At 34.2% G+C, this 21,464-nt stretch overlaps 1 protein-coding gene across 9 annotated transcripts in view; it reads right to left on the bottom strand.

The window, feature by feature from the left end:
• The window catches only part of ATRNL1 (attractin like 1), an 810,133-nt gene that overhangs the window by 740,346 nt on the left and 48,323 nt on the right, over nt 1–21,464 (bottom strand). For all 9 annotated transcript variants that reach the window (XR_015155896.1, XR_015155897.1, XM_086379578.1 and 6 more), the window contains 4 exons: nt 20,460–20,668; nt 7,242–7,416; nt 4,127–4,214; nt 177–432 (listed from right to left, as the gene is read on the bottom strand). Coding sequence is in view for 6 of the 9 variants with exons in the window: in XM_086379578.1 (XP_086235704.1) it covers nt 177–432; nt 4,127–4,214; nt 7,242–7,416; nt 20,460–20,668 (728 nt within the window). In the remaining 3 variants the exon portion in view is untranslated. The remainder of the gene's footprint in view (nt 1–176; nt 433–4,126; nt 4,215–7,241; nt 7,417–20,459; nt 20,669–21,464) is intronic.

The following is a 21,464-nucleotide window of genomic DNA, read 5'->3' as shown; positions in this document are numbered from 1 at the left end:
GTAATATCTAACACAAAATTTAAAAGTTTATATTAAAAAAATACTAATTCTTGGCTTGTAATTCTAATTTCAAATAACTAATCATTTTGATAAATCCAAATCAATATTTTATTAGATAAAAATATTCTCAACCAATAAAAAAAAAAGAGTATAGCTATATGTTCAAAATAACTCACAGATATGGTATTCCTGAATGCTGCTGGTATAACCATATATTGCAGAATATCCAAATATTATGATCATGACAACATCTCTACTATCCAGCTCCATAATGTGTGCGGAGTGTCCCTCCACAGCGTACTGCTGGCCGTGTCCAAGTACGGTGGGCGTTTTTGTGCTCCACGACTGACTGTGTATGTTAAACACCCACAATTCATCTGTGACGTTGCCATCACTTGTTTCAATTCTGCCTCCATACATAAAGATGTTTTCCTGTAAATTAAAAAACATATGTTAATACACCAAATATTTCTATCTTATCAAGATACATGAATTAAAGACTATGTTTAAACATTAAATTTTAGTAACTGCTCACAACATGCATAAGACATAGTTCTTATGTGCAAAAAGTCAAATGGGAACACATGAGCAATGATGATTAAGTCTTTTACTTACAAGATGGGGGGAAAGCCACACTTCAAAAAGTTACTTTAAGGTGCTCTAATTAAAAATTCTATGGTTGATTAAGCATCGTAGTTGTTAAGTCCCTGGTTATTATATTTGAATTCTACCATCTATTTGTACTGCTCTGTGCAGTACAGACATTCACCGTTTTCATCAAGCATTGTTCACCAGAAAAATAGACACATTTCTGTATATTATGTGGGGTACATTTTTATTACCACTTCTCATGGCTATGAGCAGATACTTTACAGCACTTATAAATTATAAAAATCATACGGCATTAAATCATATGTGATTGAAGTGAATGATATATAAATCATTATTATTTCAATAACCTAGAAAGAGAAAAGAATTTCTTCAACCTAATAAAGAGCACCTAAGAAAAACACAAAGTTAATATTGTATTTAACGATAAAAGGCTGGATGTTTCACCAAGGTCAGTTATAAAGATGCCTGCTTTTTGCCACTTATATTCAACACTGTACTCAAGATTTTTAGCCTGAGCAAATATGCAAAAACTGAATAAAGGCATTCAGATTGGAAAATAAGAGTAAAATATTTCTGTTTGTAGGTTATAGGAATTTGTATATACAGAATCCTAAGAAATAAAAAAGAATTAGAGTTATTGACTTCAGCAACACTGCAGAATAGAAAATCAATATACAAAAAAATCAATTTATATTTCTATACACATTCAGTGAACAATCCAAAAATGAAACTTAAGTAAACAATTCAATTTACAAAGCAGCAAAAAGAATAAAATAACTAGGAATAATTTAACAAAAGAAACTCCAAATTTATACTTCAAAAGCTACAAATAATTGTTGAAAGATCTAAATTAATACAAAGACATCTTGTGTTCCTGGATCAGAAGACTTAATATTGTTAAGATTGCAGTACTCTCCAAACTGATCTACAAATTCAATGCAATCTCAGTTAAAATTCCAGATTTGTAGAAGCTGACAAGTTGATTCCAAAAATCATATAGAATTGCAATAGATCCAGAATATTTAAACAACCTTGAAAAAGAAAAATAAAATTGGAGGGTTAACACTTTTCAACATTAAAACTTTCTACAAAGCAAAAGTAATCAAGATAGCAAGCTACTGGAAAAAATAAACACATAAATCGACATAACTGAGAGTCCAGAAAAAAATCCATATCCTACGGCTAACTGATATTTGACAAAAGTGCCAAGACCATTTGACGAGGAAAGAATAGTCTCTTCAACAAATGATGCTAGGAAAAGAAAGATAGTTACATGCAGAAGGGTGAACCTAATCCTTACTGCACAGAACATACAAAACAACTCAAAATGGATCAAAGACCTAAAAGTAAAAGCCAAAAAGCTATAAAACATTTAGAGAAGATACAAGCTAAATATGCATGACCTTGGATTTGACAACATATTCTTAGATATGACACCAAAATCACAAGCAACAAAAGAAAAAGTATATATACTGGATTTCATCAAAGTTAAAAACTTCTGTGCTTCAAAAGACACCACCGAGAAAGTAAAAGCTCACAGAATGGGAAGAAATATTTGCAAATCACGTATCTAATAAGGGACCTGTATCTAGAATAGATAAAGAACTGACATCTCAATAATTTTAAAATGGGGAAAGAACTTAAACAGACATTTCAAAGAAAATACAAATACCCCAAAAAAATCACATGACTACTAACATTGTTAGTCAACAGTGAAAGGCAAATCAAACATAAAATACCACTTCATATCCATTAGGATGGCTATAATCAAAAAGGCAGTAACTAGTGTTGGCAAAAATATGTAGACATTGGAACCCTCATACAAAATTGGAAATGATACCAAAAGCACAGGCAAAAAAAGAAAAAAAAACAGATAAACTAGACTATTTCAAAATTAATACCTGCCCATTAAAGGACACTATCAACAAAGTAAAAAGACAGCCCACAGAATGACAGAAAATATATGCAAATCATATATCCAGTTAGGAGATAAAATCCAGAATATATAAAGAACTCCTACAACTCAACACCCAAAAAAGAGCAAAACTTAAAAACGGGCAAAACACTTTTGATATATGTTTCTTCAGAGAAAGCATACAAATAGCCAATAAGCACTTGAAAAGATGTTCAACATCATAAATCATTAGGGAAATACAAATCAAAATTACATGAGATACTGCTTTACACTCATTAGGAATGTTATTATTTAAAAATAAGAAAGAAAGAAAAATAGAAAATAGTAAGTATTAACAAGGATATGGAGGAATTGGAAACCTTGTGCACTGTTGGTAGGAATATAAAATGGTCAGAGTTTCAGTTTTGCAAGATGAAAAGAGGTGTGGAAATAATGGAAATGACTGTGCAACAATTTTAATGTATAACAATTTGAATTAAGTACTGCCACTAGATGGACTGTATTGTTAAAAATAGGTAAGATGGTAAACTTTGTTATGTTTATTTTATCAAAATTTTTTAAGTGATTGATCTGATGACAAGGTATAAAGTCATGGACAAAAACTCAATCTTCTTTTCTCCCCATGTTCAATGGAGGATAGCATGTTCAATGGAGGAAAACAGTATGGCAGTTCTTCAAAAAAAAAATTAAAAATAGAATTACCAATAAATCTAGGAACTCCCCTTCTGACTATCTATCCAAAAGAACAGAAATCAGGGACTTGAACAGATAGTTGTATACTCATGCTCATAGTAGCATTATTGATACTAGCCAGAAAGGGGAAAGCAACCCAAGTATATACTGATGGATGAATGGATAAACAAAATGGATACAGTGGAATATTATTCAGCCTTTAAAAAAAGAAGGAAATTCTGACACATGCTACAAGACAGATGTATCTTGAGGACATTGTGAAATAAGTGCCAAGTGAAGTGCCAAATTTCACTGCCAAGTAAAATAAGCCAGTCATTATATAAGCCAGTCATTTATTAATCATTAAATACTGTGTGATTCCACTCACATAAGGTACCTAGAATAGTCAAACTCAGAGAGACAGAAAGCAGAAGGGTGGTTTGCCAGGGGCTGGGAAAGGGGGGAAATGTGGAGTTACTGTATGGGTACAGTTTCAGTTTCGGAAGATGAAAAAAAGTCTGGAAATAATGGAAATGCCAATAATGGAATAATGGAAATTATGAATGGAAATGACATTCATGATTTGAATGCACTTAATGCCACTAGATAGACTGTATTGTTAAAAATGGGAAAAATGGTAAACTTTTGGTATGTGTACTTTATCAAAATTTTTTAAGTGATTGATCTGATGACAAGGTATAAAGTCATGAACAAAAAGTCAATCTTTTCTCCCCATGTTCAATGAAGGAGAGCATTAAAATCTATTTTTTTACTAAAATAGTATAAAAAATCTATGACATTTCAAGTTATTGTGATTCATCTTATCTCTTATTTTCATTAAGTATTTGAAATAAATCTGAGATTTAGTATTTTTTTCTCTAAGGCTAATTAAAAAAAAAAGATTAAAATTTAAAGCAGGATCCATACCTGATACAAAGCAAGAGAATGCCCATATCTCTGGAGAGGTCCCCTTGATACAGCTCCTACATTCCATATACTGCTTTCTAAATTGTAACTAAAAACAAGAAGAAAATAAATATAATTTCATAAGCTAAGATTCATTTTAGGTTTTTTAATTTGCATATGCTTTCTCTGTATTTAAATATTCATTAAATTCAAAAACAATTACAAATAAACTCATAATTTCATATACCATATTAGAAATTTTTAATAAAGACTCATTCAACATATACCTACTCTAAATTAGGATTCAATCATCTAAATATGTAATATGCATTAACTTGACTAGGCTATTTATTACTGGAATTATTCTGTTCAGCTTAATCATTTGAACCAGTTGATTAACCTAAACAACAGTGAGCTCTTCTACACTTTTAAAGTCATATGGGCCTGTTTATTGCCTCTTGAAATCTCCAAGCAGCATCTACCTTACGGCTTTTGTCTGGCTCTTTTCTCTGCCTCCAGATAACTGCACCACTAATGTCTGACCTCCTTCAAGTCTGCTCAGTTCTCATCTTTCCCATGAAGCCTACTTTAACCACTGCGTTTATAACTGCAACTCCCTCCTCTTCAGCAGTCCTAATTTGCTTACCGCTGCTATCTATTTTACTATCTATCTATATCTATCTGTGTATATATGTGCATATACATAATACATTTTGTTGCTGTTGTTCAGTGGGTAAGTCATGTCCAACTCTTTGCAACCCCAAGGACTGTAGTCCGCCAGGCTCCTCTGTTCATGGGATTTCCCAGGCAAGAATACTGGAATGAGTTGCTATGCCCTTCTCCAAGGGATTTTCCTGACCCAGGGATCAAACCCGAGTCTCCTGCTTGCCAGGCAGATTCTTTACGACTGAGCCACTTGGGAAGTCCTGTATACTTGTTATCACATTAGTTACTTTTTTCTTCTAATTGTCTATCTTTCCTCACTAACTTCACAAAGATAGGATATTCATCATATCCACTGATATATCCCAAGCTGTTATTGTTCAGTCACAAAGTTATGTTTGACAATTTTGCAACCCTGTGGACTATAGCCTATAAGGCTCCTCTGTCCATGGGATTTCCCAGGCAAAAATACTGGAGTAGACTGCCATTTCCTTCTCTAGGGAATCTTCATGACCCAGGGATTGAACCCACATCTCCTGAATTGCACATGGATTCTTTACCACTGAGCCACCTGAGATGTTCTATATCACAAGAACTAAGCACATAATGCGTTCAAAACGATTTGCTATGCCCATGATTACAAGTTAATTTTCACTAATGTCAATGAATAAATATTCTGTAAAATACTCTCTAATAGACATTAATACAGAACTTTTATATCATTTACTGAATAATTTGTCTTAAATGTAACATGTACACCTCAATTAAATTCTATTATAGAAGATTAATCAACTTATTACTGACACCATCACTTCTAAAAAGCTTTTTAAACATCCTTACCTACAACTAAACTGCCTTCAGAATAATGAAAAAACATTTTCTAACCTGTGAAAACAGCAACAAAGTTACTTCTAATCTTATACCTCTAGTTTACTACAAAACTAAATAAACACTGTAACCAAAAGAAACAGGTTTCAAACAAAAACAAACAATCTATCTGGTTCAAATAGAAAATATATGTTTAGGAGAATATCAGTAAAATTCATCACTTAATTTAAAATGTGCTATTTAACTTGTACAGAATACAAACTTTTAAGATGTCCAAATTTCCTTGACAACTATACTGTCTTCACAACTCTACTTTGCAAATGCCACAATTTAATCCAAACTTCCACTCTATTTTCACAAACTTTTTGTTTTCATGAATCATAGCTAATTCCTTTTCTTTTCCACATTTAAATCTCAGTTCCTCAAGTTCTTTGCATATCTTAATAATCCTACCAATTCTCTTTCAGTTCTTTCTACTATATTTTATTTTTCATTTATTGTTACAGGATATTGAAGGATATTGTTATCCTTCATTTATTAAAATGTTTACTCAAAATTCTTCCTTCCTCTCTCCAGAATTTATTTTACACGGTAATTCCAGTCATACTCAATCATAGTTTTAAATCAATCTCCTCTTATATATAGAATTTTTTAATCCCCCAAATTAATAGGGCTAATATATTCAGAAATTAGGGTTTATAGATACAGAATGCCCAGCTAAATCTGAATTTCAAATAAACCACAAATTTTTTGGTATAAGTATGACCCATGCAACACTCAAGACAAAACTGAAAAATAAAATTACAAAAGGCCTACTCTTACTAAAAAAGTATTCACTGTTGATCTGAAATTCAAATATAACTGGGTGTCCTATATATTTATCTGCTAAATACAGCAACCCTTTTGGGGTATACACCATATGGTACACCGCCCAAGGTCATTTCTGACTGCTTGATGCCCAAGTTACACCAGTTATTACATATTATGAATGTGACCCCTGAAAACAACACTGATAATCAAATCATTTTTATTTCCTCTTTCATTTTGTTATTGAACAGTTCATAAAATACAATCAACAGCTGAAAAAAATCAGATAAAGCTGGCATTCATGCAACTCTCCTTATCATCCAATCATGCAAGGGACAATCTCCATTAAGTCCACAGTAAATCAATAACCTATTTTACAACACTGGTACCGCTCTACCAATAAAAGTTTGCAAAGTAAATGCAGAGAAAAAGTTTAGGTAAATTAAAATTTGAGGGGGGAAAAAACTGAAATTATTTTTATGTAAGTAATTATACTTCATTCTGAAAAAATAAAAGGTGACCAGGATTCATAAAGGCCAATATAGGCCTGGCCTGGCCTTATTTAAAGCTAATACTTTCTTATTCAGAATTTAATAAAAGCACTGTAGAAAGTTAAAGAAATATCTACAAAGAACAAACATATACGCATAGTGACAAATAACTTTTGGATATACTGAGTTTATACATTCTCAAATCAGTCCCATGCGGAAAACAGATACTATTACAAAGACAACCATTCATGAATCAGCATAGCAATAAGACATTTAGGATAGTCTTCATTATCCAAAAATACCCAGCTTAAAAAATAGATTGTAAAAATATGGGAAAAAAAACTTACTTCAAGACCATTTGAAAAGAACTGTAGTTAAAAGTATATCCACCAATCACCCACATAAATTTCCCATGTAAAACAGCTTTATGGGAAGCCCGACCTACAGAAGGACTGAAGGGTTTAACATTTGGCAGAATCCAGTAAGACTCGGTAGAAGGAACATTCAAAGAACAATCAGGACCTATGTAAAAGAAAATCAAACAATGCAATGCATTAAACAAAGACCTTAGACTACAGAAATAGAATATATGGGTTAAGGGAATTTAAGAATTCAATGCTCATCATATTAATAAATATACTGTACATAATAAATAGTCTGAAATATAACTTACAGGAAAAACTCTAACAGCAAATGTAATGCTTACAGGAGGAAAAAAAAATCATATACTCAAATTAGGCTTGAATATGTTCAAATACATATCACAATTTGAAAGAACCCTTTAAATAATATAAATTTCAGATTTATTTTAGTATGCTAATATTGTATTTGAATATTAGAAAGGAAAATGGAAAACAATGTACTCAAACCCCAGTTCAGTCACTGAAAGTGTGACCTTGGGTAAGTCTGTTTACCTCCGCCACCATCAAGCCTTCATCTATAAAACAGAAATACCTCCTAAGGGTTATTATAAATATTTAAGTTTTTTAAAGAAGAGTGGAAATTAAAGCATTTGTAAATTGTAGCACTTTCTGTTTACAAATAGTTTTCCTTCCTTGTAATGTCTTTATCTGGTTTTGGTTTTAGAGTAATACTGGCATCAGAGAATGAGTTAAAGAGTATTCTCTCTGAGTCAAGTTTCTGGAGAGATTCTAGAGAATGGCTATTATTCTTTCTTAAATATTTCACAGTATTCACAAGTGAACAAGTGAATCTGAACATGTTGCATTTTTTGAAGACTATTATCAGTGATTCAATTTATTTAATAAATATAGTACTATCCAAGTTAAAAAAAAAAAAAAAAGAAGAAACACAAAAATAAAAATTACATTTTTTCTTAGCAGCATTCTTATTGAACAACCAAAATTGGCATTGGTAGAGAGGCTTACTGTTCATAAACTGAAAAAATTATTATGCATAATTTAAAAAAACTATTAATGAGTAGAGGATAACTTAAATACTACAAGTTGAAAACATTGTCTTTTCCTATCCACATTCACTATGTTGCTCATAAGTCTTGGTTCATCATCTGTAAAATGTAGCCAACTAGGCTAGATCAGTGTTTCTCAAACTTGGAAGGAATGCTAATGGAAATATATTTATTTTCATCAAATTTAAGGGCTCATAAACTATTTTAACTCTAATGAAACTAATAGAAATATATTATGTTCTAAGTTCTTTTATAAATATAAAACTAACATAAGCTTATAAATTATGTTCATAAAAAAGCTTATAAAATCAGTAAAATTAATATTTGCTTAACATGATGGATGATGTTGTTCTGCTCAAAGTAATTCATTAGACTCCTGTTGGAAATGATATTAATGCTATAGCACCTTTTTTACACAACTTTAAGATACCTGTATTATTTTGACAAAATAATTCTCACGGCACTTTTCCTTCATCTACCATTTACAAACCTTTCTAATTTATAAAATAGACCCTAACATCATTTGACCTCCACGGATCACAAAAGTATCAGTACATTTTATTATTTTTTTTAGCCTATAATATAAGAATAGTATTTGGTCCTAGCTCAACAGTCAACACAAATGCTGGCACTGCAATCAAGCAGCATTTTTACACAATTATGAAAGTAATGATTTCTTATCAAAAAACGTTTTAGATCATCACTGAATCACAAAATTTTAAAACATCCCAACAGACCCTAATTTCAGAAATATTAACCTTTACAGTTTTTATTTGCTTATTTATTCACTCACCCATGCATTCATTCATTCATCTTCAAAGTCCTTTTCAAGGTTTACATTCTATGAGTCTGTATTTTTCAGGTAAAAATTAGATAGATCACCTCTTTGATAACAAAAAAATCTTTTAAATCAGATACAGAAAAGTTTATCATTTCTAGGTGAAAAGTCAGTGAACTACAGCTTAGTAACCAAAGAAATTAAAGGAACATGTTCATTTTTTTTTAAGTTAAAATTACAATTCTAAACCACTGAGACCTCTTTTAACTCAGGTTGGCAAAAAACAGTCCATGAGTAAAATCCAACCCAGTACATGTTTTTGTAAATGAAGTTTTGTAAGAACACAGTATGCTCACTCAGTTAAGTATTACTGAAGGCTGCGTTTGCCATACTCGGCAGAGTTGAGCAGTTTCAAGAGAGATCATACAATTCACAAAGCCAAAAATACTTCCTATATGGTAGTTACAGAAAAATTTGCCAACCTCTAATTTAACTGAAAAGAAATAAGATCATATGAGCATTATACATAAGTGGTATACCTACTGCTCTGAATGCTAAATGCTGTTTTCTTTAAAAGAAAAATGTAGATTTAAGTCAAGAATAATAAACCAAAATTATAAAATGTTAATAATAGGTTAATCTGGGTAAAGGGCATTTGTATATTCTTTGTACAATCCCTGTTCTTGCAATTTTTCTATAAATTTGAAACTCTTTCTAAATAAACAGTTAAAAACAAGTCTGCTGCCTAAAGGCACAGAGTTGGAAACAGTCAAATAATACATAGTTTTGCCTGGCAGAGGTTGATAGAGAATAATGGCATGTAAACTTCTTAAGATTTCAAATCAATAATCATGTATGAAGTCCACACTAAAACAAAACAGTTCAGAGCAAGCTTGTGGTAGGCTAAATAATGAGCCCCAAAGATAAAGCAGGTCCTAATCACTAGAATCTATGACTCTTACCTTATCTGGCAAAAGAGACTCTGTAAACATAATTAGGTTAAAGACCTTGAGCTGGGGAGTTATCTTAGACGAACCAAGTGGGCTCTTCATGTAATCACACACGCCTCTCTAAGAGAGATTTGACTAAGGAGAAATCACCAGGACCACTGAAGCAAGATGCTGTGCTCCATGCTTCGGAGACGGAAGAAGAGGAAAAAGCCAAGGAAAGCAGGCATTGCAACTCTACTGCTAGAAAAGTCAAGGATGCAGATTCTTTCTTAAGAGACTTCAGAAGGAGTGTGGCCCTGCCAACACCTTACCTTGACTTTGGCTCAGTGAAACCCGTTCAGACCTTTAAGTATGTGTTAAGACACCAAAGTGAAAGTGAAAGTTCCTCAGTCATGTCCGACTCTCTGCGATTCCATGGACTGTCCATGGAATTCTCCAGGCCAGAACACTGGAGTGGGTAGCCTTTCCCTTCTCCAGGGTGTTTTCCCAACCCAGGGATCAAACCCAGGTCTCCTGCATTGCAGGCAGATTCTTTAGCTGAGCCACAAGGGAAGCCCAAAAACACTGGAGTGGGTAGCCAATCCCTTCTCCAGGGGATCTTCCCGACGCAGGAATGGAGCCGGGGTCTCCTGCATTGCAGGGGAATTCTTTACCAACTGAGCTATCAGGGAAGCCCCCGTTAAGACAAGTTTGTGGTAATGTGTGACAGCAATTGTAGGAAACTAATGCTAATAACTGAACTGACTGAACGTTAATAACTAAAATTTTTGATTTAACTTACTTAAGATAAATATTGTTATTTAGTACAAGAAATCAGATTTTAGAGATTTTAAAAACTTTACTGTGCAATCTGAAATATCTACTTTTCTATGCAAAACAGCAACTTTTTCCTGTCTTTGTTACTACCATATTTTCTGTAACTTCTAGCAGTGATTAGAAGGAATGGTCAACAGCCAAACTCTACAGATTGTCATTATTTTACTCTAAATTAATACATTTATATACAGAATGAAAGATATATGAATATGACTTAAAATTTTAAGGAAGATTAGATGTCTTAATTTGTAGTTTTCTGTACTCTACAACTAAAATGATTAAGAGAGTAAATTTATATACTGAATGTTAGTTTAAAACACAAATAACTATAAAGAATGAATTATACACAAAAAGGCTCCATCACCCATTAAATATCATTTAAGGCCATCCAAGACTCCATTTCATAAAAATACATCCATGAAAAATCCACTACTCTATTATCTGGACACTTATGGAATATCTCTGCATAATTCTCTCTGCATAATTCTCCCTGTATAACTTTCATCAATCAATATGGGAATTTCCTCAAGGTAAGTAGATTACAGCTCTCTTGAAAAAGATGTACTAAACTAGTTCAAGTTACAGTGTGTTTCATAAATATTTAATATGCTACCTTTTCCACGGGTTAATCCAAAGAGCACAAATGAATTTCTAATGATGTAACTTTTGGCACTAGTGACAGGCTGCTGCTGCTGCTAAGTCGCTTCAGTCGTGTCCAACTCTGTGCGACCCCATAGACGGCAGCCCACCAGGCTCCCCCGTCCCTGGGATTCTCCAGGCAAGAACACTGGAGTGGGTTGCCATTTCCTTCTCCAATGCATGAAAGTGAAAAGTGAACGTGAAGTCGCTCAGTCGTGTCCGACTCTTAGCGACCCCATGGACTGCAGCCTACCAGGCTCCTCCGTCCATGGGATTTTCCAGGCAAGAGTACTGGAGTGGGGTGCCATTGAGAGACAAATTTTTGAGGCTATTCTATAACCCAAAGTAGAATTATACTCTGATCCCTCTCAAATTTATATCTCTATCCTTACAATCTCTCTTGAATTCTAGACTCAAAATTAAACTACCTACATATATTGTCACCCTGCTTATTTAACTTATATGCAGAGTACATCATGCAAAATGCCAGGCTGGATGAAGCACAAGCTGGAATCAAGATTGCTGGGAGAAATATTAATAACCTCGGATAAGCAGATGACAGCACCCTTATGGCAGAAAGCGAAAAAAACTAAAGAGCCTCTTGATGAAAGTGAAAGGGGAGAGTGAAAACACTGGCTTAAAACTCAACATTCAGAAAACTAAGATCATGGAATCCGGTCCCATCACTTCATAGCAAACAGATGGGAAACAACGGCAACAGTGACAGACTTTATTTTGAGGGCTCCAAAATCACTGCAGATGGTGACTGCAGCCACGAAATTAAAAGACTCTTGCTCCTTGGAAGAAAAGCTATGACCAACCTAGACAGCATATTAAAAAGCAGAGACAGTACTTTACCAACAAAGGTCGGTCTAGTCAAAGCTAAGGTTTTTCCAGTAGTCAAGAATGGATGTGAGAGTTGGGCTATAAAGAAAGCTGAGCACCAAAGAATTGATGCTATTGAACTGGGGTGTTGGAGAAGACTCTTGTAGTCCCCTTAAACTACAAGGAGATCCAACCAGTTCATCCTAAAGGAATCAGTCCTGAATATGTATTAGAAGGACTGATGCTGAAGCTGAAACTCCAATACTTTGGCCACCTGATGCAAAGAACCGACTCACTGGAAAAAAACCCTGATGCTGGGAAAGATTGAAGGCAGGAGGAGAAAGGGATGACAGAGGATGAGATGGTTGGATGGCATCACTGATGAGATGGACATGAGTTTGAGTAGGCTCTGGGAGTTGGTGATGGACAGGAAAGCCTGGCGTGCAGCAGTCCTTGGGGTCGCCAAGAGTCGGACACGACTGAATGACTGAGCTGAACTGAACTGACATGACATTTCTACTGGGATGTCTCATAATCATCTCAAACTTAATATGTCCAAACCTAAAATCTTGATGCCCCCCTCCCAAATCTGTTCCTTCACCTGTGTTTACCATCTCAGTAAACAGTACTCTCATTCACCCAGCTGTTCAGGACAAAGATCTTAGAGCTACTGAGTTCTCTTTTTCTCCCATATCCATATCCAACAAATCCTGGACTGACATTCATTAGGTATGTAGGAATGCAGCCTTTCCAACTGTTAAAATCTGGAAATACTTCACTGATACAGTAGATGCTGCAGGTTACCAGGTCTTCCCCTTCCAAGTTACGCTGGCCCCTCTGCAATAATCCAGACTCTTCACAAAAGACAACTAAAGAGGTAATTACCTTACACAGCATGGCTTATCCAGGATCCTGTTGATTGGCTGGTGTCTCAGTGTCTGAACTTTACCAATTATAAACATTTTTAAATTCAATCATCTCTACCAGTCTCTTCACACAGATCCTTTCCTTTACAACTAACATCCTTGTCCAAGCCACCATCCATCTCACCCTGATTACTGAAATAGTCTCCAAACGGGTCTTCTTATTTCTATTCTTCTTCTCTACCTATCACATTCAACTCTCCACAATGCAACCAGAATGATTAAAAATATAAATCTACTCATCAATTCCCTCAAAATCTTTCAATGATTTGCTATCATGCTAAAAATAAAAATCCTAAAGATGGCCTACGACTCCTACATGACTGGCCTCAGTATTCACTTATTGAATGGAAGAATGAAAATGTTCTTAGGATCACAGAAGATTAAAATGAAGTCAAACCTTGCTTTCCCACTTATGAGCCATGAAATCTTGGAAAAATGATTTAACTTTTCTAAACTTCATTTTAATCATGGAGATTATACCTAAAGAACATAGAATCCTGTGTAAATAAAGTAAGATTGAATGAAACTGTACTTAATATTGAATACTACTATGAAAGCTTCATAATAGTAAGCATATTACTATTATGAAGTTTATTCTCTCATTTCAATATACAAGGAAACTAAGTATAATTAAGTCTACAGGCTAAATATGCTAATGAAGCCTAGCATTATTAGGTATTATAAATATACATGCCAAAAGAAAACAGTAAAATTATAACTAAAACATTTCTACAATCACAGGTAAATCCAATTAAGAAATAATTGCAAATGACAAAACCCAGAATAAAGTACTACAAAGTTTTGAAAGTTTTTCCAAAGCAATTCCAGAATTACTGAATTACATTCTTCCTTCCTTCTCTCTTTTGCACTGGAAAAGTTTTTCTAAGGGAATCTATCTCTGATACGATAATGGAAATCAGTACAAAAATTTTACTTGCTTTAGACAAATCTTATAAAATACTTTTTCTTCCATAAAGAATGATACAAATTTAAAGTCTTCAACTGAGTGAAACAGCAATTCCTGGAAGGTCCCCTAACTTTATGAATAGATTTATACACTATCTGCTGATGTTACTAGAAAAACTGTAAGTGCTATATACAAAGATGCAGGATGGAAAATCAAGCAGTAAAATTTTATCTCTCCTAACAACTGACTGGCATTTTAACAGCATGCTTTGATTTCTCAGGAAAAAAAGAATTAGTCTGAATAGAGTTCCTTTATATCATTTTAGAGCAGGAAAAAAAACTGAAAAGTAACCCAGTCAAACAAGAGTTTGGGGGGAAAAAAATCATGCTCCAGAGTTTTAGACTTCTTTTTGATACAGTTTTGGCTCATACATTTAATTCAAATTTAATCTATGACACCATGAAAAAAATATTTATCTTACTAAGGTGAAACATATTAAGGACAAGTTTTTTATTTTCTTTTTGTAGTTCCTCAACAGGAAATATTAAATAAACACTGCTAACTTTGAACTATATCAACACAACTCGTTAAGCTGCATTTCTATAAATAACTCTATATTGAACTTTTGGTATTTTAAATAAATCCAGTTACAGAAAATACAACTTGTCCTCTAATAGTATCTCTAGTGTCGTATATCAGATTTCTTTGACTGTAAGCCACAGAAACTCGTTTTGGGGAAATTAAGGAAAAATGGGAATTTGTTGAAAAAATATGGGGAAATTCAAAGAATTTTTAAAAGAGGCTGAAAAGTTACACTTAAAATAGGTAGGTATATGGATTTATCATCCCATCAAGATTACTCACAATGAGTGAAAGGCAATTGCCCAAAAAGAAATTGAATTGCTAATAGGAAAGGAAGAAATATGCTGAGAAGGGAGATGTGAAGAGCAGTACACGTAACTTACTGTAATCACTCCAGAAATAGTCCTGTAATCTAATATGTGCACTGCATCTGAAATTCTCTACAGTAAAAGGCAAATGAGATAACACTGCTGCAAGCATCCTATCTTCTAACATCGTTAGAAAAATCTGATTTTGGTTCTATATCCAAAGTATTCTAAACATTTTCAAGGCCCATAAAACCAATCTCCAAAAGACAGTTATCAATTTTAGTGCAGTTTAAATGTCCACAGCTGTTCCGACAATATCTGAATTTTATAAAACAATGAATTGTGTGAGTGGTAATCACTACAGTAGGTCTGTTCCAAGAATACGTGGTTCTCACAGTTTAGGTCAATGATGCTATTACACTATGAAAGGAACTGTCCTTCTTTTAGCAAAGATCAGTGCTCTCCAATTACTGTTTTTGTGTTGTGAAAGGCCTGAAACAAAGCTTTACAGACTGGTTCTGATTAGTTGAAAATGATAAATACAGAGTGAGATGGGATTGAGAACAGGATCTGCCTATCCTACGTCTAAGCCAGAGGCAATAAAATAAGTGGTTGTAAGTTTTTCTGCATTAGGTAAGTTTCTATAAGCAAGGAACCTCTGTCTGGCACAGAATAATGGCCTGTGAATTTTGTTGTAACCCGCAACTCAGTCCTTTGTTCCATTCTCTCTCTGTACTCCCTTCCTTCATGATCTCAGCTGAACTCATGGTTTTTGGTATCATCAACTATTCCCAATTTAACATTTTTAAGCCAGTCAGCCCGAAACAGTACAGACCTCTCTCCACTAAACTCCAATTGCTTTTCAACATCTCCTCTAAGACGTCTAAAAGATATCTCAAACATAACATGCCAAACCCAAACTGATCTGCCTCCTAAAGTCTCCCTCATGTACATTGATGACAACTCTATCCTAATCTAAGGTCAAAAAGTCTTAAAGTCAATTTTAGTGTAGTTTAAATGTCTCTTTTCTTTCTCCCTTTATTAAATTTCTAAAGGAAAATGTAAGTTATGCTGTGTACTTATACACACTATACTAAAGTAACTATGTCCTAATATGTTACATGACTAACCCTGAGAAAAATAATTTATGATAAAATATTCATGGATCTGAGATAGAAGATTTCCTATTTTTCTAAAACAAAATCATCAAGTTTCTACAACTTGAAAAGTGCCATGGAGTCTTAAGTGCGTGCTTTGGTAGTCAATACTGCCACCCGATGGCAAATACTAAACTCTAAAACCAAAGGATGGAAAGAAAATACCTGACCAGACTGTTCAAATTCAAATGCTCACCTCAATATGTAAAATGTTTTATTTAGCAAGTAAATTTCATAATTTATTGGAGTACTCGTCTACTGAAACATCTGTACCTGAATGTCCACATAACACTAAACAGGCAAACTAAACCTTTCTAATTCATTCATTTAAGAAAAAAAAGAATTTGAGTGCCTACTATACAACAGGCACTAGAGAAGATGCTGAGGATATAAAGATGATCAAAACATAATTATTCTTAACTTCATGGAGTTTACATTCCAATAGGAAAGATAATCAAAGAATCACACCAGCGTAACTGTGGTGGATGCTACAAATTGAAAGGATTCAGTGCTAGGAAAGCGTCTAATGGAGGACCTTCCCCGAGAATGCTGAGGGTGAAGGAGAAGTGCAGAAATAAGAAAGGCCTTGAGATATTTAGGGACAAAGAACACGCAAGGAACCGAAATAAATCCAAACAAAGTGTAACTAAATTTAAAGAATCAGAAACACTATAGAAAACTACAAATTACCTGACGTACACATTAAGATGCTATCTTTTAATCAATAATCTCAAAGGCTGAAAACATCCAACTTCAATCCTTACCTGAGAACTACGACTGGACTGAAAAAGAATACTGAATATTCATAAAGAATTAGAGGACTAAATGACAGAATTGAACAGGATATGCCAGAATAGGAAAGGACCGGGGACGATTTTTCAATGTCCAAGTAATGATCTTTCATACAAAACCTGATAATCTGGTTTTCAACTCCATAGAATTGGGGGAGGGAATGTTCTGTGGTAATAAGTTGAGAATTGTACCCTGAAGCCTGCTGGTTTATCTTTTCCACCTGTCGACTACTACCATCTATTCCACATCACAAAGTTTTTCTGAGCAGACACGAGAGAACTGTTCAACACATTCCTCGTCAATTATGGCAACAATCTATACTTTAAAATATTTTATTTGTATTTTTTCCTTTATTTAGAAGACTCTAATCATCTGAACCCCCTTCCTTGTTTAGGAAAATCTCTAACTGTGTGGATTTTGTTCAGAAACAAAATCTATTCCCACACAATTCAGAAGGTAGGGGTAAGACCAAAATATAGCCAAGTAGATATTACCGAGCAGGCCTTCAAACCTTCGTAAGTGATAACAAAGATGTGGGGAGAGTTTAGAACTTCTCTACCCAAGCCTACAGCATGCCGTATCCACAGCAAGGACACAGGGGTGGTGCCCCAGGATCCAGTGGCAGCAACAGGAATATCCTAATCAAACTTTTCTGTGGCTATATCTGTGCTGGGAACCAACCCACTAGCCTTCCGTTACACCTATCCCTTTGCAACCAAGGTTTTACAGCCTTCCCATCACCTTTGTGAGCTACCCAATGTCCTTTTGTATTAGTCAGAGTACAGGTTAAGACAACCAAAAGTAAGTTGCTTAAATAAGCTAAAAGTTCATTCTTTTCTCATAAAACACATTCTACAGGCAAATATGCGAGTGTTACCACAGTTGCTGCCATTTACCAGCCATTGTAAAAGATGTCAGTGATGTAAAATTCCCACACAGCATTTCCACTCATATCCCACTGACCTAACAGTATAATAACCACGCTAGATGCAAAGAAGGCTGAGGAATATGGTATGCAGCTGAAGACCATGTGCTTGAGAGCTACAAACTCAGTGAATTCTATCACCAAAAAGAAGGCAAGAACAAATGCTGGGAGGCAGAGATCCCTGACATAGTTCCCAATAACTGCCTTTTCTGCTCAGGGAAGCCAGAACTGTGTCTGTTGCTTACAATCAAACCAAAGACTGCCAGTGGTTCTGATTGTCTAAAGTTATGTAAGAGAGAAACCTTGAGCCACTCTGATTAGGGAGTTGATTAGGGGCAGGGGTGGGGGAAAACACATAGCTACTTGAAGCTCTGCTTCCTTAAATACAAAATTAGGGATCAGATCTGAGGCTCAAAGAAACCAGACTATACATCATCTGTCTTGAAAGAAGCACAATATCCATTTCACCAAACACTACCCATAAAATATTCATCAGAGATAAATTAATTACTAAGAAGCAGTAATGGTATACAAATGTCTAGTTTCTATGTAATATTTTATAATTTATAAAGCACTTTCACATTATTCTCATTTTAAAAAACGTGTACATGTATACACGTGTATGTGTTAATATATATATATAAACTTCATATTATCACTTTGCTTTAAAAGTAAACATACCCAGTATTTGTTCCCCATGTCCACTTTCTTTTAGACATTTAAGAGTCAAGTCCTGACAAGAATAATAAAATGTGAAATGCCAATAAACAGAGCCAGAAAAACAACAGATAACGTTTTCAACCAGATATATATTACAAAACACCCAGAAAATAAAGTATTTTAAAGATGGAAGAAAAGAACAAAGAAAGGACAGAGATGTTCATAGAGAATATTTTACAAATATATTTCTCATTTGCTTTTAAGACTGTTGAGATGAGCTGGGGACTAATAGCAGATGAAGACAAGTTAGAAAAAAAAATCTTGCATATAAGCTATACTTCTATTTCTCAGGCCTTAGCTTAAATATATTCTTGATGTACTTACTAGTCTCTTCAGAGAAAAGGACATTATTTTAGATTCAAGACTGAAATGGAAAAAAAAAAAAAAAAGATACCTCAAGGCACTTTTTAAGGGAAGAAAGGCCATGAATTATTAAAATAGCCACTCAACAAAATACATCCTATAATTAAAAACACTGAGAAATTTGTATCTGTCATAATCATAATAGGGAATCAAATGCAACTCAATAATCACTGATATTTCATATGGTTGGAGTAACTAATTTTTTAATGAAATAACATGTGTTAAAGATGGGCATAATTTATGGAAAGCCTAAAATAATTGCTCCAAATAACTACTCAGCACACTCAGCAACATTTGTTTAATTTGTCTGAGTAAAGTTAAATATGAGGAGCACACTCTCCTTGGTTTTTACCTGGGTCTGATAGGAACTACTGCTACGACTGCTACACATGGTCATGTAACTTTAGATTATGTATTTCTTGAGTCATATTTCCCCCATCAACAGGATTAATACACAGGATTCTCAATGTGTAAATATAAGTTGCACAAAGCAAGCTCTCGGTAGGTAAGTACTGTAGTTGGCCAAAGAGTTCACTGGGATTCTTCTGTAACATCGCAAGGGAAAAACCCAAATGAATGCTTTGGCCAGCCCAATCTATAAATATATTTTATACAGACCCTATATAATAGTAAGATTTATGATTTTATACCCAAATACTTAAAGCTAAAACTTGTCAATATACTCTAAATTTAATATTTAATAATACATGTTGATAAAAATTATTTAGAAATTCTTCCCTAATTCTTACTGCTTTTGCCACAGGCAACTGAAAAACTTTTTAAAATATTCTATGTTCTTTTAAAAATAGCCACAAGAGGTCAGTCTTTACTAAGAAAGAAGTTTAATATAGTCCAGTACCTTCCAAGATAAGCATCTATTTTTACAACATGCTATTTATGTTACCCATTATAAATCAAATTTTGATGTACCAGGTGTTAATTTTAGCCAAGCCACCAAATCTTTGGGAACCCATCAAAAAATTAAAGAAAATCAATAATCATACATCTACAATTTAAGGAGTTTCATTTATAAATTTATTTGATTCTCATAATAGCATGTAGACAAAATCTTTACTGATTTTGTGAAAAAAGTGAAAGTCGTTCAATCATGTCCAACTCTTTATGACCCCATGGACTACACACCACCAGGCTCCTCTGTCCATGAGACTTCCCAGGCAAGAATATTGGAGTGGATAACCATTCCCTTCACCAAGGGATCTTCCCCACCCAGGGATGGAACCTGGGTCTCCTGCATTGCAGGTAGATTCTTTACCATCTGAGTCACCTGGGAAGCCTTTTGAAGAAGCAAATTATTAAGACGTTGACTACTACTGAAATTCTAAAAATGAATCTATGAGATTTGGGTGTGCAAACTACAGCAAATGAGTGTAGATATTATTTGTATTAATATATTAGCTATGTGACTACATGTTTCAAAAGCCACTTACCTTGCCAACTATCATTGCAGACACACAACTTTTCTCCTGTTAGGTCACAGTAACCGTGATCTGGACTGCCGCAATTGGCTTTACAGTAGGGGATATCACAAGCTTCACCCTTCCAGTATTTATCACATTCACAATACACTTGACTTGAAACAGAGACACTAGTTGTACACTTCCCATGACCAGAGCAATTGTTAGGACAAGAATTGATTCTGTAAAATATAATTCATATATATTCAAATTCAAGATGATTAGAAAAATAATCTGGGCTGGTATTTTGTTAAATTTATAAATGTTATATGTGTCCATGTGTTTCATTTAACACATTTTACAATGTGACTTCAATTCTTTACTCTGTACTTTTTTACCCCTAAGGCGATTCAGGTATACATATCTTCAACTGGCCTCAGTCCATTCAATGAATTTACTCTGCTACCAAGACTACACACTCAACATCTGTAGGATCTATACAGTTCCAAGCACAATGTTTGGTAAATATTCAAGTACTCAAATGTTTTATAGGATATGAGTACACTTTATAGGTAAAAAATAAGGTCATGAATACATGAAACAGTAAGAGAAGACAAAACATAAACTGGTTGCTGCTAAGCTAAGTCACTTCAGTCGTGTCCGACTCTGTGCGACCCCATAGATGGCAGCCCACCAGGCTCCCCCATCCCTGGGATTCTCTGGGCAAGAATACTGGAGTGGGTTACCATTTCCTTCTCCAATGCATGAAAGTGAAAGTGAAAGTGCAGTCGCTCAGTCGTGTCCGACTCTTCTCGACCCCATGGACTGCAGCATACAAGGCTCCTCCGTCCATGGGAGTTTCCGGGTAGTAGCACTGGAGCGGGTGCCATTGCCACATGACACTTAAATAGCATGCTATCACCTAAACACTGTTGTGGAAATTAAAAGGTGTTTATCGGATTTTATTTTAAGGCTCCCTAACTGATTATATTTTACTATATATTTATTCTCCCTTGTGTACATGCTTGATATAAATAA

Source organism: Bos grunniens, chromosome 26 (assembly GCF_055505025.1).
Source record: "Bos grunniens cultivar Pamir isolate PY7600 chromosome 26, Bosgru_T2T1.0, whole genome shotgun sequence".
NCBI lineage: Eukaryota > Metazoa > Chordata > Mammalia > Artiodactyla > Bovidae > Bos > Bos grunniens.
The sequence above is the reverse complement of the archived record's forward strand: the minus strand, read 5'-3'. Positions and strand labels throughout refer to the sequence as shown.